General features: G+C 42.7%; 1 protein-coding gene across 4 annotated transcripts in view; it reads right to left on the bottom strand.

Annotated features, from left to right (window-relative positions):
- The window catches only part of fam13b (family with sequence similarity 13 member B), an 81,318-nt gene that overhangs the window by 18,151 nt on the left and 49,772 nt on the right, over positions 1-13,395 (bottom strand). For all 4 annotated transcript variants that reach the window (XM_015950430.3, XM_054739273.2, XM_054739272.2 and 1 more), the window contains exon 7: positions 9,204-9,331. In XM_015950430.3, the coding sequence (XP_015805916.3) occupies positions 9,204-9,331 (128 nt within the window). The remainder of the gene's footprint in view (positions 1-9,203; positions 9,332-13,395) is intronic.

The raw sequence follows: 13,395 nt of genomic DNA, 5'->3' as shown, positions 1-13,395 counted from the left end.
GACCCGGGGACCTCCTGCTGGCAGGACATGCCCAAAACACCTCCCCGGGGAGGCTTCCAGGAGGCATCCTGACCAGATGCCCAAACCACCTCAACTGGCTCCTTTCGATCCGGAGGAGCAGCGGTTCTACTCCGAGTCCCTCCCGAATGTACGAGCTCCTCACTCTATCTCTACGACTGAGCCCGGCCACCCTACGGAGGAAACTCATTTTGACCGCTTGTATCCGCGATCTCGTTCCCCAAAGCTCATGACCATAGGTGAGGATTGGGATGTAGATCGACCGGTAAATCGAGAGCCTGGCTTTCTGGCTCAGCTCCCTCTTCACCACGACAGATCGGCTCAGCGTCCGCATCACTGGAGACACCCAACCAATTCGCCTGTTGATCTCCCGATCCCTCCTACCCTCACTCGTGAACAAGACCCCGAGATACTTAAACTCCTCCACTTGAGGTAGGACCCAGTTCAACTCCAACTCAGTTCAGTAGAAATTGGAAGAACTGCAGAAATGACAATATAGAAGAAGCATTTCCACCCATATTCCAAGTTAAACAAACTTCTTCAATACTTGTTTTAAAGCTTTCTCTGTGCAAGACAAGTCAAGGAAGAATAAAATGTGAATTACCTACCAAAAGACACACCAGACAATAGCAGAAGTGGAATCAAAACCACACTTAATTGGTGTTGCATTTAGATGTCCTGCATAAAAACTGATTGTCGAGTCTTATCATTACAGGTGCAGGAGACTTACGTTTCTGACCTAAAACCACACATGGTGCAAGTGTCCCTATAGAGCACTAGTTGGCAAACACTCAGCATCGCTCCAACTAGTGGGATTAGTTCAGCTCCAATAATTAGGACGACAGACAGATTAGATCTTGATAAGATCTTAAAGAGTCACACCTGTACAAGCTGTTTGTTGGCGGTGGGGCTTAACGCTCTGACACGGACCCAAGTAGACTGCTAATCTGCTTTTATTAAAGTCACCCAATTTAACAAAAAACCTGCTTCATTTCTATTTAAACGCCTCTTAAGAATATCAATTTGACCATTTTTTTTATCATGCTGTGACAACAGCAACACTTTTATTTAATCCCTCTTACAGTTATAAATCACTTTTATTCCTAACCTTAAATATATAAAGAAGATGTCCCTAAAACGTCATCAAGCCTCAGAGACGAGCATGTGGCAGATTAAAGAAACCTTGCCAACAACACTTAGATCATAGCTAATCCGCTGCCTGCTGATCAGATCCATCAGGTAAAAATCTCTTTCTGGAGGTTAATGAACACACGGGTGTGTTGTGGTACCTAAGATGAGAAACTTACATCAACTACAATTTTATTGATTTAGTTTGTCAGTAGTGCTTGTATGCCAATAGTGTCTGTGTAAAAACAAAAAAAACAACAACAAAAAAACCCACAAACAGCCTTCAGTGTACTAGTGTGAATACCACAGATGTGATTTATTCAGTACTAGAGAGAACTAGTTTTATAGGACATGCATAGTAAAATACTTGGACCAATTAAAAACAGATTTGGTTTAAGTGTTGGAGATCTTGTGACACATTATGGCAGCAAACAGGATGTAACCTTTGTATATTTGGAGATGACACTCGAAGAATACCGTGGCTGAATCATTGCTGGCTGACAATACACTGCAGCAAAATGTAGTTTCAATATCGTTGTCCCCTCTTCTAGTCAGGGTTTTTATATCCTCTCCTGTGTTCATGTTTGGTTGCGTAAGACACAAGTATCAGTTTTTACCCAGATATGAGTCCAATCAGCTCACAAATGTGGTTTGCTGCTCTAAATGAACAATTACAAGGACTGTAGAGAGATTCTGTGTTGTGTGATGACGCAAAGAAACAGAATTATCAGTGAAAACACATCAAATTATGCACAATAATGTCCTGATGATTCAACGAGAAGGACGGTGTGTGTGCCAACGTCCAGGTTAGTTGTGATTCCACACAAGTGCTATTGTCAGCAGTCTACTCAGCTTTGGCTGGGAGGCAGCACAGACTGCAGCAGTAACCCAAACACATTCACACACCAGAATACACAACTAGATACAGCTCAAAGCCAGTTTATACAAACAAACATTTATACAAACCTATAATACCCAACAATAAACTGTCCTACTTATTCAGCTTGCTAATTAAGGAGCAGGGCACAAAAAGCCAATTTCACTGTTCCCATCAGGAAGGTTTTGTCTGTAGAACTGTTTTTACTCAGAAGCTATTTAAGCTTTTTACTGTGCTACATATATGACAGAGTTTTGACAGTTGTTTCTGCAAAAAGAATTGTTGAAAAACAGCCGACTAGTTCATTATTTTCAAATTTTTGTTAATTCAACAGAACTGTGTCAGATACAATAACAGAAACAGCGAATAACTACATCTGCCAATCATCAATCCCTAAACACGTACGAATCACTACTTCCCAGAGCACAACAATCTTAATTTAGCTGATTGAGAATCTGCATCCTAAACTCTCTGAAATGGTCTACTTGATAATTGACGTTTCTCAAATTGAAATAAAAGTGCTGACTCATTCCCAGACAGACCCCTGCTTCCTCCATTAGTAGGGTTACATAACATTTTTCAGCTGTTGGGTAATGCCAGTGGTCTTTTCCCCTCCAAGAACAAGTTCTTCTCGTCTCAACTCTTTCATCTGTGAAGACGCATCAAACAACAACAAAAACCCGTTTCCTTCCTACCATTCACTCTAAAATAAAACATCAGCATCGGTTATTTGTGCGCTCTTCAAAAGCAAATCCCTCCTGTTTATGGCTCTTCCTAGGATTATCTTTCACCCATAAACTCAGCATTATAATTCATCCATCCTTTCGTTTCTTCCTGTTGGACCAGAGGAGTTACATAACCCCGGTGTTTACCTCTGCAGCAGAATGTCAAAAGCCATTCTCATGGTTCCAGCTGTGTTTTCTCTGCGTGATCCTGCTCTCTTTATGCCAGTGGGTCCACCCTGTAGGTGTGTCAGTGTCAGCCTCGTCTTGTATATCTGTTGGCTGTTTCTGGGAGTTTCTTTGTTGTTTGTCCTCCTCTTCTGGTTTTTACCCTTTGCAGCAGGTGAGCCAACCCCATAGGTCACTGAAGTCCAGTCTGTTTTTGTTCTACTGCTGGTCCAGTAGAGCTGTGAGCTTGGCTTTTCTCTGTTGTTGCTTGTTATTCACTTGACATGTCTCCTATGGGAGTAGAATCCAGCCACTTAGCCTGCTCTGAACTCTCATTTTCTTCTTGGTCAGATCTGATAGTCTGCGGGTCAGCTTTGTACCAAGAAGGATGGTTATCCCAGTTGAGCACTTTGAGGCGTCAGCACCAGCAGGTCAAGCAGCAGAGCAACAGCATCACCAGGGTGCATAATGTGGCTTCCTCTAAACTGGTGTGTCTCTGATTGTGCCCTGAGGGTGTGTGTGTGTGTGTGTGTGAGAGAGAGAGAGAGAGAGAGAGAGAGAGAGAGGCTGTCTCACTCTGCACTCTGTAGAAGTGCTGCAGTAAACAGCCAAAGCTCTGCTCAAATATATCAGCTCCTGACGTAACCAAGCAACAATGTCTGTGCTACCAATGGGATAGGGAGTGCTGGAGACAGGAGCCAATAGTGAGCAAGGAGGGAGTTGTGTGGGCGGGTCTGAGATGGAAAGTGGGAGGAGGTTTCTTTTTTTGGGGGGTCTTGGCACTGATAGCAATAAACTCAGCAGTTATTGCAGTGGATCTGAGGACTGAGTAATCACACACACACACACACACACACACACACACACACACACACACACACACACACACACACACACACACACACACACACACACACACACACACACACCTGTCTTTCTTATCAACTTGTAGGAGTTTATGAGTTTAGACGGCCATCTATCAAACCCTTTAGCTAATTACACACAAACAAGGGAGATGGCTAACTAGGATCGTCTATGTGACGATAAAAAGTTAACAAAAGTAGTTAATAAGCTAAATAACAAAGATTAAAAACTATTTTCATTCAGAAAAAACCCATTAGTTTACAAATTATTAAAAATACATTTCAAAAAGCAAAAACATCTCAAAATACATTTCAAAATAGAAGAATAAAATGTAATAAAATCCATTAAAATAATTTTTATATAAAAATAATTTTGAAACACAATCAAAAAGAAGCAAAAGATACCAATGATTAAATTAGTTTTTGTTAAGCAGACTTAATAACCTGTAAATGAAAATTGCTTGATAAAAATGACTTTAAATTATAGCTAATAATTTACTGTTGTTTGCTTATTTCCATGTTATAAATATGAAGTGTAGCAAAACAAGACAACAAGGCTGCTGTAGTCAGCTGTATTCCTTTAAAACATCCTTTTCTCTGCTGATTTATGAATCCCACTGTTCTCTCGAGGGCAGATAGAACATTTGAGTCAGAACTGTGGGTGAGAGAACTGATAGCGCCTGTCGGCTAGAGGCGCTATCTAGGTCAGATAGTGTATCACATAACACCTTGTGCCCGGCACTGGCACCACAGCCTTGATATGATTAGAAAAAAAGAGGGTGGAAGAGGGCACAAAACCCCAAGCTTTTGTCTTCACTAAAGTTTATATAAAACTCTGTAACATTTACAGGGAACACGTTTGTTTCAAAAACATTTCAGATCTCTCAGAATAAATAAAAACTACTTCACCTAAAGAAGATCTACAAAGATTATTTATTTAATATAAATTCTTGTTTCTTACCAAACAGTCTTTAGCAACATTGTGAAAACAAAAACAATCAGTTTATTCATCTTATTTCCTCTGGTTTTAGCCACTGATGAAAATAAAGTACCACCAATCCCACAACCAAACTAAAACACCTGGATCACACAGCTTTTGTCTGTGGTCATATATAGGGTCCTAACCAATAGCTGCATCAGCCTCATCCTGCTGAAACGACCAGGAGACACATACGTGCAGCCCAGTATGGCCGTCTGACGTTGCACAGGTTAAGCTTGGTTTATGCTTGACGCATTCACTTTCCGCTTGGTGATGCGGCTCGCGGATGGAACGCGCTTCACAACTTGCAGCGTTTATGGTTCATGCGGCTCGTCTCTGCGGTGAGCCAATATTCTCCAAAACTGATCGAGGCAGCATGGAGCTCTACGGCATGCATCCAACACTACACCATAGTAGAAGTAGAAATTACTGTTTACAACATGGCATTCCAGCATTTTTACCAGCGTCCTCGTCTTTTCTGACAGTGCGAGCTATTTCTCTCCAAGAATGATTAACAACGTGTTGATCACGGTGATCTCTGAGAGCTGAATCATACAAATGTCTGTATTTACGAACCTCTGCCATATTAGTTCTTGCCGGTCCGCCATGTTTTTCCGCGTCCAACCGTCCGCGTGGTTAGAAAATTTCCTAGGTGCACGGTGCGGAAAGTTTGGGCCGTGCGGAGGCGCGGTGGAGGGGCGTGGTTGTTAGAATGACGCAACTTTTCCACGCGGAGCCGTGCGGACGCGTCAAGCATAAACCAACCTTTAGTTGGAAATGGTGTCAAATCATGCACTGCTCTAAAACGTCAATGTTTACATTCTGTCCATCATTTGCTCCTCATCTTCTAACACTTTCAAGAACAGATTACTCAGATACTTCTGTTAAAACTGATTTATTCCAGACAAGTTTTTAATAAATAGATTAATTAGAAACAAGCACAGTTGTTTATTTTGAAGGGGCTTTCATGAAAACATCAGTTATGAACGGTGAGGTGCTACCAGTGGGGAGGGGGTGACTATGTGACCTAGATGTGCCAAGAGCTCTTGTGTTTGCGTCTGGTTTTTGTGGCCCTGCACGTTGTTGGCACAACCCTAAAGAGAAGGGCTCTCCAGCCTGGTGATGCGCCACATGGGGCCATAAATTATGTTCACAGCTACATAAAACCAAGCAGCAGATAATCTCACACCAAGAGCCCTTATGAGTTACAGGGTGGGTGGTATGTCACATGCATCCGTTAGGCCAGTGTGACTACCGGTGCACACACAAATGCAGGGAGGAACTTTTTCAAGGATAAAATTAAGTTGAAGTTTTCTTTAACATGCTCAAATTCTATCTTCTATGCTGACCTTTTCTCGCCTGCAGTCTGGTGATGCGTTTTCACTTAGACTACAAATCAATAAATCCTTCACAATTGGCAACACATTTCAGTTCTCACACCCTCATCTTGCACCGTCACGATCCTCTCTGACCTCTGACTCTTTATTTCCTTCATTTATCTATTTGCCCGTTCGACCCTCCTCTTCCTCAATGGGCTAAAAAAAAAGGCCTCCAAAGAACCGCTTCCTCACGCTGCCAAAATGTTTCATTAGACTGGTGAACGATATTTTCCATCCAAACAAGATTACAGGCTGGGGGAGAGAGGGAGATCAGAGGAGAAATAGCAGGGATTATATATATATGTACGACTGTAATATGTCTGTGAGTGTTTATTGGCTGACAGGGTCTATTAAGAGAACAGTCTTTAAGCCACCGAGGACAGACTTCCCTGTCTGTCAAGTGCTAGACAAACAACAAGTTGAGCCATGGGAACTTTCACAAGCCCTTGTCACCGAGTGGCACCCAAAATGACAGCAAATAAAAGGAAACACAAAGTTTTAAGTACAAGAACAAGAAAAAAAACAAGAGTTATTTTTATTGACAGATGTCACATGTTCCCCTCTCACAAAAAGGTAAACAAATTCTGTAAACCCAACAGAAGCTCATAACTGTCAACTAAAAATAGAAAAATATTCCTTTGGAAAGCTCTTACCACTTAAAATGTGAAGAATCAAACATCAACACAGCATGACACATTTAAAGACCCTCAAACTATCCATCTCTATGTTATTCCATGACGCAGGCTCACAAACCCAGACTCTACAAAAATAGCAGCAATCCCCCAGACATGATAGGAGGCCAGACAAGGTCAGCAGGATGATAGCTACAGGTCTGTTATAGCTAACAGAGTTCATTTTAAGTAAAGAGACATGGACATTAAAACAGTCTACCCAGCTTTGTATTCAATCAAATAACCCCTGTATTTTACCGTATTTTCCAGAGTATAAGTCGCACCAGCCATAAAATGTATAATGAAGAGCATTTCACATTGCAAGGCAAGAACCGGTAACAATAACAGAATAAACAATCAGGGCGCAGCAGCGTGCCAGTCTCCAGCAGAGGATGGTGGTGTTTTAAACCCTCCCAGCGGGCGGGGAGAGCGCCCGCAGCACCACGCCACAGGCTGCAGCAGGTGATGGCGGTGTTTGAAACCCTTCCAGCGGGGCAGAGGAGCTGAAACCTGGACCGGAGCCGGCCCGCAGCAGCGCGCAACGGTCCCCAGCAAGTGATGGCAGGGCAGCGGAGCTCATTCCTGGTCCAGAGCCGGCCCGCAGCAGCGCGGTATACATAATTTGGTATATATGTCACTTTGGTATTTAAGTCGCAGGACCAGCCAGACTATGAAAAAAAGTGCGACTTATAGTCCAGAAAATATAGCAGCGCTTTCTCTTTTCATTAGTAGTGAGTGTACCGTTTAAGGGTTAGCTGCTATCTAAATCCTCTATACTTCAGCTACACCTGCTTATCGTGAAGACAGCTGCAGAGGGCTGGATTACTGATCAGCAGTGATGGGAATTGTGGCATCAACAAGTCATCTCGATGCCGTGTTTTTCTTCAGTTCAGCAGTCAGGTGATTTCAATCAGCACAAGAAATGAACCTGGTTCAGTTGCGGAACAGAACAAATCATGGCATGGGGTTGACTTGTTGATGCCACAATTCCCATCTCTGCTGATCTGATCTCTCTGGATGGTAGGAGAAACTCTGAACATAGAGGAAAATCTCTCACAGATACCAAGATGACCAAAAAACAAACAGCCACAACACCCAGACTCAACGTAGCACCATTGTTGTGCCACGTCTGAAGAGTAACACGGATACAGGGACTAACTGTGAAGTGTTGTCTCACAGCAATGCTGTAGGGGTGAAGGGATGGACCTTATTAATGACTGTAATCATGTTAAAGGCCAGTAGAGCATGGTCAGCTGACTGAACCCATGTGCACGCGCGCACGCGCACACACACACACACACACACATACACACACACACACACACACACATCATGTTTCCTGTAAAACTGCTGCAGCAGGTTATTGAATACTTTAACGAGGTGAGTAACTAGTAACTGAAAAGTAACTGATGATGGAACCCTGCATGGATGGACAGCTGACATAATGGTCCTGATCAAGAAAACAAGACACTTTAAACCAAAATAATCGTCTCAATAGAAAATTTGTGATAAAGTCGTCATAAATAAGCGCAACACCATTTACTTAAAAAGAATGGTAATCTAATAATTGTTTAACCTTTGGAGGTTCCTTAAAAAAAGCTACACTTGAGACCTTCGCACAAAAACATGCACAAGGGACATCTCAGGGTTATTTCCTTACAATTCAGCTAATGGAGTCACTCTGTAAACCAATTTAGTCTTCATTTTTTTCTGTTTGATGATTAGTATAATAGTCTGGGCTAGTATTTGTCCAGTAGCAAAACTCCAGCTCATGGGAGTAAATCCCATTAAAAGCCTGTGCTGAAATGATTACATAGAATACAGTTGTTTGCTTTGCTTGAATAGATGTTACAATAAAGTTTGTTATGATTGTGCTTCCATTACTTTCACTGATGCTTGTCTCTAAACATGCTGCTTACACTTAAATAAACTTTATTTACTCTCTCTGTTCCTCTGCTGGTGGGTGAACATATTTTGTGTAAACATGTAGATGTTGATACATGCAACGGTTTAGATGCTCAATGCTCTCACAGAAGGATTCCTCAGCACTATTTTAATGGACTTGTTACTATATTTATACATCTGTATTTCTCATCTGACTGGTTACCAGAGAATAACATGAGAGACAGATGAGTGCAGTGTTACACAGTTGAAACATTTTAACGTGAGAACTTGAAGAAATCAAGCATTAATGTAAAAATGTGAGGTTTATTTATAATGGCATCTTTCATCTTAATGTATTATAATAAAAAGAGTGTCACCAGAAAACTTTGGTCACCTCCACTGACTGAACAAGTTAAATAAGAAACATTTCAATATAAAATACTATCTGGAAAACGAACATGGAATCAATTAAAGGCTTAGATTACTTTAATCTGATTTAAAGATCAGGTCTCACCTGGCTGTGGGGCTGTCATTGGTGTGTGTGTGTTTTGGTGAGTGGGGGGCTGCGGGTCCTTCCTCTCCATCCTGAGGCAGCTCTTCACATTCAGCCTCACACTTCTCATCATCCAACAGCTCTGTGATCTGAAGACAGGAGCAGAAAAAAGGTTAAGGCAGGAAAAACAAAACACTTGATAATAATGGTGCAAATACTTGTGCCAGACCAGGTCGAGATATTCCAGTTTGTTCTTTGTGACATCTAAAGAAAGATTAGCTTAATGCAACAAAGATAGTGTGTGAAGCAGGGAGGCAGTGAATGAGAGGAGAAATCTATGAAGGACAGCTGGTAGAGTCAGAGAAGAGGGGGAGAGGTCTTTTGGAAGGAACAGGGCCTGAAGTGTTGAAAGTAGATCATTCTTCGCATTGACACTGCAGTGTACCCATATGCATATAATCATATCACACATTACTCTAAAAGGCTAAACAGATCCACTGTCCTAAACTGTCTGACTCATCAAAACCTAACATTTAGCCTTCCTTTTCATGATCAACACCACATACGTGAGATAAGAAAATAACGAGCCAATCGTAAAATTGGAGGGAATGATACCAATGAGAGGGAAATGAGAAACAAACCAGGAGAAGTTGGATGGTAGAGGATCCTAGCAGGTGTGTGATCTTCACATTAATAACTGACTTAACTTAAACACACAAGCCCACATCTGTTAAAGTGGTAATGTGCTGAAAATTGAAGTAATTTACTTTTAAATGCCATTCAATTTTTGAGTCATCACACTGCTAAATCTCCAAGCTACTCACAAAAAACTTTTATGATGTCTTAAGCACCAAGAGCCAATTCAACCAAACAGAGAGGAAATGTGGGTTAAAGGTAAAACCAGACTCTAGTTTGTTTGTCCTCTACTCCATTTTTCTTCCTATACTTTTCTCCTTCACAGCAGCAGCTCCGTCTGCTGCTGTCACTGAGTCGTTGCTATGGAAACACCTCTGGTCCAAAAGCTCCGATTGGCCAGTGAGGAATTCTTGCACCGTCACGTGCTGATCTGGAAGGATGACTCACAAGAGTGTGAGTGTGTGAGACGAAGATATTGATAAAAACTGCAAACCTTTTTGCATAATTTTCTACACTTTTACCTTTTAAACAAATGAAACGTGTACTGTTTTTTGGTTAAGCTGAACCATAAAGTGAGAGATTATCCTATTTTTAAGAACTAGCAGGTGTGATCTTCACATTTTAAATGCCATTCAATTTTTGAGTCATCACACTGATGATTAGTATAATAGTCTGGGCTAGTATTTGTCCAGTAGCAAAACTCCAGTCATCACGTTAAAATGTTTCAACTCCAAGCTACTCACAAAAAACTTTTATGATGTCTTAAGCACTAAAGGCCAATTCAACCAAACAGAGAGGAAGTGGTGGAGGAGCTGATGATTAGGTTAGAAAACAATTATTGAAGTAGAATGAGGATTCTTACAGTTTGTGTAAAAACAGTCTGGTGGTGAATTGTGAGTAACAAAAGAAAAAAGAATCCAAAAACAATTAATTAAACACTTCTCTACTGTTATAATTTAAATCAGGGTTATTTTAAAGAGACACATCATGACTTTTTGATGATGGTTTTATGACTGATACGATACATGTTTATGAAGTTCTTTGCACAAACTTCCTCTCACATTAAGTGATTTCAGCAGTTTTAGTGGTGGTTCCACTGGAATGGCAGACCAGGGTGGTTGTCCCCTATTTAAAAAGGGGGACCACAGTGTGTGTTCCAACTACAGGGGATCGCACTCATGAGCATCCCTGGTAAAGTGTATTCAGGGGTTCAAGCGAGGAGTGTCCGACGGATTTTTGAACCTCGGATTCAGAAGGAGCAGGGCTGTTTTTGTCCTGGCCACGGAACACTGGGCCAGCTCTATACTGTTAAGGGGGTCCTGGAGGGTGCATAGGAATTCACCCAACCAATCTACATTTGTTTTGTGGATTTGGAGAAGGTATTCGACCGCATTCCTAAGGGAGGCCTGTGGGGGGTACAGGTACCAGGCCCTTTAATACGGGCTGTTAGATCTCTGTATGATGTGATCTCCAGCTTTCGCTGGAGTGGTTCGCAACAAAATGTGAGGCAGCTGGGATGAGAATCAGCTACGGGATGAGAATCAGCTACTCTAAATCCGAGACCATAGACTTGAGAAGGTAAATGGTAGAATGCTTTCTTCAGGTCAGGGACAAGGTCCTGCCCCAAGTGGAGGAGTTTATGTATCTTGGGGTCTTGTTCATGAGTGAGTGAAGGGTGGAGAATGAGATCTATAGGTGGCTTGATGTTGCGCCTTCTGTGATGTGGGCATCGTACTGGTCTGCTGTGATGAAGAGAGAGCTGAGCCAGAAGGCAAAGCTCTCAATTTACCCGTCAATCTACGTTCCAACACTCACCTGCGGTTACAAGCTTTGGATAGTGACAGAAATTATGAGATCTGGATACAAGCGTTTTCTCTGCAGGATGTCTGGGCTCTCTCCTAGAGATAGGATGAGAAGCTTGGTCATCCAGGAGGAGCTTTGAGTAGATCTACTGCTCCTCTGTATCAAGAGCATCAGTTGAGGTGGCTAGGGCATCTGGTCAGGGGCAGCAGTAACTCGGGAGCTAGAGCGGGTTGTCCAGCAATGTGAGTGTTGTAGGATCAATCCAGGCTCCTGGTAAAGTGTTCTGTTGTTGTGTCCTTGGGCAAGACTTGCCTGCTGGTGGTGGTCAGAGGGACTGGTGACGCCTGTGCTCGGCCGCCTCATCTTGGTTTGTGCGCTCCAGGGCAGCTGTGGCTACATTGCAGCCCATCAACATCAGCGTATGAATGTGTGTGAGAATGTCTCAATGAAACACTGTGTAAAGCATTTTGGAGTCCTCTGACTCTGAAAGGTGCTATCCAAGTACTGGTGATTTATCATTTAGGATGCCTCCTGGACACCTCCCTGGAGAGGTTTTTACAAGCACATCAAACTGGGAGGAGACCAAGAGGCCATTATGGTCTACATTTTTTGAAGCCAAGAAGGAGTGGCTAAAATTGCAGTTCAACCCTCATCCACTAGGGGATGGAAGCAGAAGTGAGCAAATCCTCATTGACTCCCATGTTAAAAATGCCAATTTCAGAGCAGAAACAAACATGTTTACAGCCTGGTTCAAAAAACCATTTTAGGTTTAATAAGGTGCCATCGGATAAGAGAAATACTCCAGACAAAGACGAACTGCTTGGTCAAACATGTTAGTGGTGCTGCTGGCTAGATAAGAAACTTGAGCAGATGTCCATCTTCTGTCTCCTGCCCAAGACGAGTTGCTATAGCAGGCGGCTGGCTGTTCCCATTTCTCGGGGCAGCCGATGTGCGTAGTCATGCTGGAGACATCATTTGGAATCATAGAATGTCCAAGAACGATCCAGTCTTTCTCGGCACAGAAAGGCTCTATTACGATTGGCCATTTAATTTAGCAGAAAACCCTCTACTCATGCTAAGTGCAGACCATTCTCCTGCTTCGCCACCAATAGAAAACTGTTCTGGAGAGTTTTGTAAAGAAAATGTGAACTTAGCGCTATAATAACCAGAAGCGAGAAAGAATGGGCCTTCCTTGGACATACTACGATTCCAAATGACACGCCCGGGAGCCCTGGCCTTTCATATCAGCTCATTCTCTGTGGTTGGAGATCAGTGGTGCATTAGATACATGCTAACTCGAAGCTAACAGAATTTTTGCAGGCGTTTTTAGCAAGAAAAACGCGGTAGAGCAACGACGATGGAGTTGTTTTACCACATTAGGATGTAGCTAATGTCCCGCTGATCTCTGCCTGAGAAGAATGAGCTAATCTGGAAGGCCAAGGCTCCCGGTTCAAGTGATCTGGTTCTGCTTGTAATTTAACAATTCCAGTCCATATTAGATCTCCACAGGCGACCAGCACGACTACAGCTTCGCACTGAAGCTGGTTGGCCATGCGGGTAGGCTATCCTGTGGTCCCCAGAGCCCTTCTTAGTTTCTTGAGTTAGTCAAGTTAGCTAGTAGCTACACTGGTTTCATAGGGAGCCTAAAGGTTGGTTTATGCTTGACGCGTCCGTGAGGTCCGCACGGCAAAATTGCGTCATTTTGACAACCACGCCCCTCCACCGCGCCTCCGCACAGCCCAAACTTTCTGCACCGCGTACCTAGGAAATTTTT

Source organism: Nothobranchius furzeri, chromosome 1 (genome assembly GCF_043380555.1).
Source record: "Nothobranchius furzeri strain GRZ-AD chromosome 1, NfurGRZ-RIMD1, whole genome shotgun sequence".
NCBI lineage: Eukaryota > Metazoa > Chordata > Actinopteri > Cyprinodontiformes > Nothobranchiidae > Nothobranchius > Nothobranchius furzeri.
The sequence above is the reverse complement of the archived record's forward strand: the minus strand, read 5'-3'. Positions and strand labels throughout refer to the sequence as shown.